Genomic DNA, 9167 nt, shown 5'->3' on the forward strand with positions numbered 1-9167 from the left:
CCAGGTGAGGAAGGGTGACAGGCCAGTGGAGGAGGGAAGAGCGGTGGTGAGGGGTGAGCAGGGATGGGGGAAGGATGTGTCTCCATGGTTAAATGGAAGCTGCAGTTAAAAAGCTGAGATTTTAAATATATCAATGAAAATACTAATCAACCTTTCAATATAATGTCTAATTATTTAGGTCCTCGACTGTTCCTGTCCTGTCCAATGGATGTTGATGGTTCAAGAGTTTGGTTTACAGACTTATGGAATTATTCCATCATCCCGTACCTGCTGGAAGCAGTGAGAGAGGGGCTGCAGGTATGTTGTTTGCCCTCAAAAATCCATGCAGAGCTCCTAATCAATTGCTGTTGAATATTTCATGACTGCAAAATAGTCTCCTCCAAAGCATAAACACTCTCATATTCATCTCCAAAGAGTGAAGAAAATAAGTAAAATATGCTGGGCTTGAGACTCATCCTCTGCTGTTTGCACTAAATATCTTAGGAAGTAATATATACATATTGAATTCTGCTTCTCAAATTCAGTTCCATTTCATGTGACACTACGGCACATGTTTAATGACCCAACTGTGGCACTCCCATCTGTTTTAACAGGGCGAGAGCAGGGAAAGCCAAAATTCTGCAGATGTTGGATATCTAAAGTAAAACAGAAAACACTGGAAATATTCAGCAGGTCATGCAGCATCTGCGGAGAGAGAGAGAGAGAGAGAGGATGTTTTAGGCTGATGGCCAGTTGTAAAAACTGTGACTAGTTAGAGGTGAAACAGGTTTTAAGGTGCTGAGAAATGGAGGAGGAAAGGAGGGAGCAAAAGGCTGTGTAGTAGGGTGGAAGGTAGGAGAGATGGAATGGTGGTTAGTGAGGGGATTGGGTAAAGGAGGAAGGAAAGGCATCAATGAGAAACAAGCAGTGGGCATAAACCATAGAACCATAGAACAATACAGGCCCTTCAGCCCACCACGTTGTGCTGACCTTTAAACCATGCCTATGACTATCTAACCCCTTCCTCCCACATATCCCCCTATTTTAAATTCCTCCATATGCTTATCTAACTAACTCTTGAACTTGACCAACATATCTGCCTCCACCACTACCCCAGGCAGTGCATTCCATGCACCAACCACCCTCTGGGTGAAAAACCTCCCTCTGATATCTCCCTTGAACTTCCCACCCACTACTCTAAAGCCATGCCCTCTTGTATTGTAGCATTGGTGCCCTGGGAAAGAGGCACTGGCTGTCTACTCTATCTATTCTTCTTAATATTTTATATACCTCTATCATGTCTCCCCTCATCCTCCTTCTCTCCCAAGAGTAAAGCCCTAGCTCCCTTAGTCTCTCCTCATAATCCATACCCTCCAATCCAGGCAGCATCCTGGTAAATCTCCTCTGCACCTTTTCCAACGCTTCCACATCCTTCCTATAATGAGGCGACCAAAACTGGACACAGTACTCCAAGTGTGGTCTAACCAGAGTTTTGTACAGCTGCATCATTACCTCACGGCTCTTAAACTCGATCCCACGACTTATGAAAGCTAACATCCCATAAACTTTCTTATCCATCCCTATCCACCTGTGAGGCAACTTTCAGTGATCTGTGGATATGAACCCCCAGATCCCTCTGCTCCTCCACACTACCCAGAATCCTGCCATTAACCTTGTACTCTGCCTTGGAGTTTGTCCTTCCAAAGTGTACCACCTCACACTTCTCTGGATTGAACTCCATCTGCCACTTGTCAGCCCAGCTCTGCATCCTGTCAATATCCCTCTGTAAGCTTCGACAGTCCTCCACACTATCAACAACACCACTGACCTTTGTGTTGTCTGCAAACTTGCTAACCCACCCTTCCCACCCTTCATCCAAGTCATTAATAAAAATCACAAAAAGTAGAGGACCAAGGACTGATTCTTGTGGGACACCGCTAGTCACAGCCCTCCAATCTGAATGCACTCCCTCCACCACAACCCTCTGCTTTCTAAATAAGAGAAGTCAAATAACACTTGAAGTTACTGGAACAGAAAAACTGAGAATGCTGGAAATGTGAAACGCAGAAACTGGATATAATGTATTAGGTGCAGAAGGAGGCCATTTGGTCCAACTGACCCATGCTGGCTCCCAGCAGAGCAATCCCATCAGTCCCATTCCCCTTCTTATTTTCCTGTAGCTTTTTTTTCTCTCACATGTCTATCTACTTCCCTTTAATCCTTTGTCACTTACCTACACAAAGGGTAATTTGCAGCAACCAGTCAACCTACCAACAGTCTTTGGGATGGTGGAAGAAACTGCAGAACCTGGAGGATTAATCTTTCCAAGCTGAAGACCCATCATAGTTATACTCTTACAATCAAACGATTTGCAGGTAACCTTGTCAGCCTGCTGGCTACTTAATACCTTGAAGCTCAGCCTCCAAATACGTGCATTCTCAAGCACTATCTGCTCAATGACTAATTCTCCGAAGCATGTGAGAAGATGGGCCTCTGTAAGGAAAAGGTTCCCTAGCAACCTGCCCCCCACTGTTCAAAGCTACTCTCTGACAGTAAAGGTCCACAATAAGACCCAGGAAAACGTGGACTGTGTCCCATCAGAAGCCACCTCAGCGAAGGCGGTCATCGATAATGAAATTCACCATCACCTTCAGTGTTCCAGCACTGCCCTTGGCTGTCTGAGAAAAAGTGTGTTCGAAGACACCTCAAACCTAGCACAATGCTCATAGTCTATTAGGCAGCAGTGAACCCCACCCTCCTGCATGTTTATGAGATTTGGACCACCTACAACAGACATCTCAAAACGCTGGAGTGATATCACTATCTCCACAAAATAGAACAAACACACTGGCAGGATAAATGAACTAACATCAGTGTTTTCTTGTAGACCATCCTCGTGCTCCAATAGGTACGCATAGTTTGCATGTCTGACATCAAACTTCAGAAACAGACATTCTATTCTGGGCTGCGTTACAGCAGGGGATTATCAGGTGAACTGAAGACTCCTGGGAATGCCTAGCTCATGACCGCTCAAGATGGAGAGGGGCACCAGAAATCTCAAGTCCACGTTTCGGGAGCACGCTGAAGCCCAGTGTAAATGGCATGTGGAGCACACCACCTACCAAATAATCTGCCTGCCTGGCTACCACGGGGAGCATCTCGTACCCCACCCATGCCAGAGTCTGCAAATTCCACATTGGCCTCATCAGCCATCTCAGAACCCACAGGACTGGAATGGAAGCAAGTCATCTTTTATCGCAAAGGACTACTTAAGAAAGAGAAGACATTTCAGAAATTACTGTTCAGTGCAAATTAATTGTACTCATTGACCTTCACTTTAGGAATTACTCTAATTTGGTGGCTTTTTATTTTCAAGAATATTTGAAGTGTTGACTATCTGTAGTTTTTAGGGATTTTTCATTGATTGCATGGAAATGCTTTTTGTTTGTCTTACAGCTGTATGGAAGAAGAGCTCCTTGGGAAGACCCGGCCAAGTGGGTGATGGAAACATATCCGTGGATTGCTACACCACAGCAACATGAGTGGCCCCCTCTACTACAGCTGAGGCCTGAAGATGTCGGCTTTGATGGTTTCATACTGGCCCGGAATGGTGGCTCCAGTAAACAAGCCCAACAGAGCGACGCTGAGGGAGACCCCCTTGTGAGTTGGTAAAATTCTTGTGAGTCTGAAATTTAGTTCCAGTAACTACGGCAACACAAAATTGTGAACCTTTCGATCCTACTAGTAGGCTTATTTTGCACTGGTAATGAGGCTGATTTACTTTCAGACATGCTAATGAGAAATTATGCTTAGCAAGGTCTTTAAGGGTGTGGGGTGGGGGGGGGAGGAGAATAAAGCATTAACATATCTCACTCTTAAATTGTGTCACCTGTCTGGTGAACAATGTTGAAGATAGTTTGAAGATCAGGGCCTCAGTATAGACCGACGGACAACCTATTTCCAGACCTGGGGTGCCTGCACTGCAAGTGGACCTCTTTCCTGCATTGTGGCTGGGATTTGGAACTTGACTCATGTCCCCAATCCACATAACCTATGCTCCAGGTTAACATTGGGGCTGGAGTGATATTTTATGCACAACACTGCCAACTTGAAACCCTTTGAATTTGGGGATTTGTTCACAAAGGAGCAACCAACCAGACAGAGATTTGGTGGGGAAACTGCCCAACCACTTGATGGAAAGACGTTGTGAGCAAAGTAGTATTTTACACATTTACACTAACGAATCTTAAAGTAGCAAAGCACCCAAGACAATTCAATGGGCAGCACAGTGGTGTAGGAAGGAGAGTTGTTGCCCCACAGCTTCAGTAATCTGGTGCTGTCTGTGTGGAGTTTGCATGTACTCCCTGTGACTAGGTGGGTTTCCTCACACCCCCCAAAAACATGCAGGTTGGTAGGCCAGTTGGCCACTGTAAATTGTCCTTAGAGTGTAGATGAATGGTAAAATCTACAGAAAATTAATCAAAATGTGTGGAGAATAATCTGGGTTTACTGTATGAGGACGTTTGATGGTCAGTGCGAGATCTGTCCACCTAAGGGTGCACTATGACAAAATCGTGACCAAACAAAAATTGATGCCAAGCTATGTAGAGGGATATTAAGACAGATGACCAAAAGCTTGTTAAACACACAGGTTTTACCGAATATCTTCATGAAAAAAAGATAGGTAGAGAGAGGAGGAAAGGTCTTGGGAGGATATTCTGAAACTTAGTGCCTTGGCAACTGAAAGTGGAGCTTTCAGTTGTTTCATTACACCAACTGAATTTGGTGTAATGAAACAGACCGGAATTGGAAAATTACAGGTATCTCAGGGGTCTGTAGGACCAGCGGAGGTGGGAAAGGAGCATTTTAAAAACAAGGGTAACAATTTTAAAAGTGAGCTGTTGCCTTACCAGGAAGCAGAATTGCCCTCACTAACCAATGGATGAAAAAGGCTGGATGCAAGTTAGGACACGGGCAAATGAGTTTTGATGACACAGTATACCATAAAAAAATAGGGATTTTAATTTTAGGAAAGAAAGTTCCATGAACTTAAAATAGCTTTTCCCTGTAAGTTTTAGGTCAATTATGAAAAAGAATCAATTGAAGTTTGAAACCCTAGTTATTCCATTAATAATTAATTAACTGTGTTCTGCTATACAATTCCATTGCCTTCAATAAAATTTAGCAAAAAATGAACAAACAAGAAAGTACAATATCAACCAGTGGTGCTTTGAAAAATAGAAGTCAAATTCTACCCTGCCTAATTTTGTTGGGAGGATGCACACGTCAAAATCACACTAGTGTACAAGCACTCCTTTTTAGTCTCTTCCACAGAAGTCCAGAAATTAGTCTCATCCGTTCATTTTTATGGTAACTAACACAAAATTATGTCCAAGCTCCCTAAGATTATTCACCAAGGACCCAGCTAACACATGAAGCAGGATGTTGTATTAAACAATAGCAGTAACTTGGATGTGAATCAGATCAGGTTTATTATCCCTGACATACACCATGAAATTTGTTGTTTTGCGGCAGCAGTAAAGACATAAAGACATTAAAGTTACTATAAAAAACAAAAATAAATAAATAGTGCAAAAGAGGAATAACAAAATAGTATTCATGGACCTTTCAGAAATCTGATAGCAGGAGGGAAGAAGCTGTTCCTGAAACATTGAGTGTGGGTCTTCAGGCTCCCTGTATTTCCTCCCCGATGGTAGTAAAATGAAGAGGGCATGTCCTGGGTGGTGAGGGTCCTTAATGATGGATGCCGCCTTCTTGAGGCACCGCCTCTTGAAGATGTCCTTGATGGTGGGGAGGGTTTTGCCCGTTATGGAGCTGGCTGAGTCTACAACCCTCTTCAGCCTCTTTTCAATCCTGCACATTGGAGCCTCCATACCAGGCGGTGATGCAACCAGTCAGAATGCTCTCCACTGTACATCTGTAGAAATTTACAAGAGTCTTTGGTGACATACCAAATCTCCTCAAACTCCTAATGAAGTAGGAGTATGGATGTAACTTGGTTGTGATTTTCTTTGTACAAGAGCACCATGTTAAAATCAGTTTGTTAAATCAATGAATACGATTTTTTAACATATTTGAACTGTCACCTTGTAACATCACTTTTATGAAATGAGGGAAGAGTACCATAAACTTAAAAATATATTTGATTGCCCTTTATTTGGACATATTGGGCAAGAGCTTGTTATTTATAATGCTTATGATCCACTTTAGTTTAAAGAACAGGAAAATTACTAACTGAATTGTGTCACACCAAGTGTAATTCCAACTTTAAACAACTGGCAGCTTTTCCTTCTATTATAAGAGCTTAAATCTTCAGTCAACACCCAATATACTGAAAAGGATTCCATTCTTGTTTTGTTTCCCCTTTGCAGATGAATATGTTAATGAGGCTACAAGAAGCTGCAAATTACTCAAGTCCCCACAGTTACGACAGTGACTCAAATAGCAACAGCCATCATGACGATATTCTTGATTCTTCTCTGGAGTCCACGCTTTGATCAAGCATTCTGCCAAAATAATCCATCACTTCTGTCCAACATTCCTCTGAACACTTCTGTTGAAGGTGAGGACTCAGAAGAGGAATGAAAACTGACCAATAACTTTGTTGGACAGAAGCCTTGGTTTATAAAAAAGATGGGGCTTCAAGTACAAGACACTTTAATTCAATTTTAAATATTGTAGCTCTGGTGGGTGCAGGTAACCCTAGGGAGACTAAATTTTGGGTTTTTACCCTGCCTGTTTTGTTATATAAATGAGAACTGCACTATTTCTTCATTTAATTGCTGGAGGCAGTTGTGCCAAGCCAATGAGGAAATGTTGTACGCTGCATAAAATTAGTAAGACCTGATTTTAAAAGGTATGGACCTGACATCATTGTGCCATGTACTGCCCTGAAAAGATGTATCCTATGCTGCTCTCAGCCAAACAGTCAGCAGACACTGGACATTTCAACCAACTCCTTCAATAATGGAGAGCGAGGGAGGGGGGGTGGGTTGGTGGGGAAGAGGTGGTGGATGCGGACACCTTCCCCCCCCTCCACTGAAGGCGGTTTTGGTGCTAACGTAACCCACCCATGTTGCTCTTTTGAAGTTGGCTGGGTTCGAAAGACAAGCCGGCACAAGAATTTTGGTCTCGATTTCATCCACAGTCTGCACACACTGAGCACAGGTTGCTTCACCGACAGGCCGACTGCCGAAAGCATGGGTGCTCCTTTCCGAGACCATGAGAAACAAGCTCTGGGAACACATGGTTGAGCCAGAAATCAACACTGAAGGTCCCCATTTTCTCCTCCTCTCACTTTCCTTATTGAGAACACACGCATACAGGCACATGTATGCATGCAGATACACACACACACAGACACAGACACAGACACACACACACACACACACACACACCTTGATTGTCACTAAGGCTTGTCTCCTCACCAGGACTAGTAACACCTCCACTGGAGTTGCACTTTTTCTTTGCAAAAACATGAAAGAGAAGCTGGATTGAGCTGTACCTCAGCGAAGAAACGCAATCCTTTAGCCAAATCCACGCAAGCCTTTTTTTTTACAACGACTGGTGCTGGAAATAAATGATGCCTTACTCTTGCTCTCTCTTTTGTACTGGTTTTCCGGTTGCTTTACTTTGCTATTTATTTTGTATTGTTTCTGGAAAAAAACAGGGCTGGAATTTCATCTCAAAACGTTAATAAGAGTCGAGTTGTTTTTAGTCAGTGTTGTTTCAAATGATAATCGAGTCATATGTTATAAGCAAGACAAACAAGGAGGAAAATCAATGATTTCTTGGTTCATGATCAGTCTGCAGCTCACTGTGTTTTGTACTGTGGGGGTAAATCTGCTTACAGTAAAACACTGGACTGCAGAGTTTGATATTTTGTCCAGAAGGTGATGCTGTCAATGCAACAAAAAAAAATTCTTGATAGACACTACAAAAATAATGTATAAATACTGAAATCAGCCAGTGACTGAGTAATAGATTTTTAATTGGAGTGCTTGTTGTGCCGTGCTGTTGTCCCCTGCTTTTACGTGATGTATTAACACACAAGCTGGTGTTTATACACTTCGACTGATCAATGTGTTTCTCTATACCTCAATGGGTTTGTTTATGCTGCCATTAAACTGTTGTTACTGTATTCTGATCAAAATTTTTCCATTGTTGCATTGAAACTGTGATGAAATGGTTCAGCTCAGAAGAGGTGAAGGGAATGCGGGCCAACGCTCAATGAATTACTTCTGAGCACAATTTTCTTTTGTTTAAACGTGTAATTATTTTTTTAAATGCTTCCAGAGATTTTTCTTTACATCCTTTCACGTCAACAGTGTCTGGTTGTTTAATGGTGTTCTAAGTTTAAGATGCTATGCAATGTTCATGCTAATTCTTAACGGGAGCCAAAAAAAAATCTTTTTGTTTTCAATACTGCCAACAATTGTACAGGCTGAAAGAGACTTGTAAATGGCTTTAGCTTAATTTCTAGATGGTGTTTTCTGTAAATTTTGGGAAATCTGTTCAGTGATGAAATGCTGATCATAGTAATGAATATTGTACCAAACCCATATTTGTTACTTGTGATAATTTTCACATGCTTGTTTAAATGGAAAACTATTTGTAGGATTTAGTGATTTAAGTGTTTTGAATGTGTTTAATATGATGTACATTTTTTCATTGTAACATAAATTGTAAATAATTGATTACAGTGATGCATTTTGATGAATTTTCTAGCCATTTTTAAAACACTAGGAAATGAGTATTTTGTGTACTGTATGATGTGTCATCCCATTTGAATCAAGTTCTGGTCACTCATTGGATTCAATACGGCCTATACAAGACCATGTCTCATTTGAGGAATAAATCTAGTTATTGTGCCAGTCTTAAATTATTCCTGATTCAATAAAATGAATGCTTATTTATTCAATCTTCTGCTGCCTTTAATCCTTTTCTCCCGACCTGTGATAATGTGGAACAATGTGGAGTAACATTTGAATGTGTTGTTATTAGTCTGGAGTACTTTTGTTTCTTTGCACATTACAAATGGCTGACAATGCAGTTTATTATAGCTGTTTCAGGAATTGATCACAACGAAGTTCGCACACTGAAGATCAGCATCCTCTGGACTTTGCTCTTCCCATTATTTTTATCTGGGCACTCCATTACAGGAAGGA

At 41.7% G+C, this 9167-nt stretch overlaps 1 protein-coding gene across 5 annotated transcripts in view; it reads left to right on the top strand.

The window, feature by feature from the left end:
- Positions 1-8920, top strand: part of nav2a (neuron navigator 2a) — a 755574-nt gene extending 746654 nt beyond the window's left edge. For 4 of the 5 annotated variants that reach the window (XM_052028895.1, XM_052028896.1, XM_052028899.1 and 1 more), the window contains 3 exons: positions 179-297; positions 3436-3639; positions 6372-8920. In XM_052028895.1, coding sequence (XP_051884855.1) covers positions 179-297; positions 3436-3639; positions 6372-6497 — 449 coding nt within the window. In that variant the 3' untranslated portion in view covers positions 6498-8920. Of the gene's footprint in view, positions 1-178; positions 298-3435; positions 3659-6371 lie in introns of all 5 variants that reach the window. The other variant, XM_052028900.1, reaches the window with a different exon arrangement.
- The last annotated feature ends 247 nt before the right edge of the window (positions 8921-9167 follow it).

The sequence above is a fragment of the Pristis pectinata genome, chromosome 14 (assembly GCF_009764475.1).
Source record: "Pristis pectinata isolate sPriPec2 chromosome 14, sPriPec2.1.pri, whole genome shotgun sequence".
NCBI lineage: Eukaryota > Metazoa > Chordata > Chondrichthyes > Rhinopristiformes > Pristidae > Pristis > Pristis pectinata.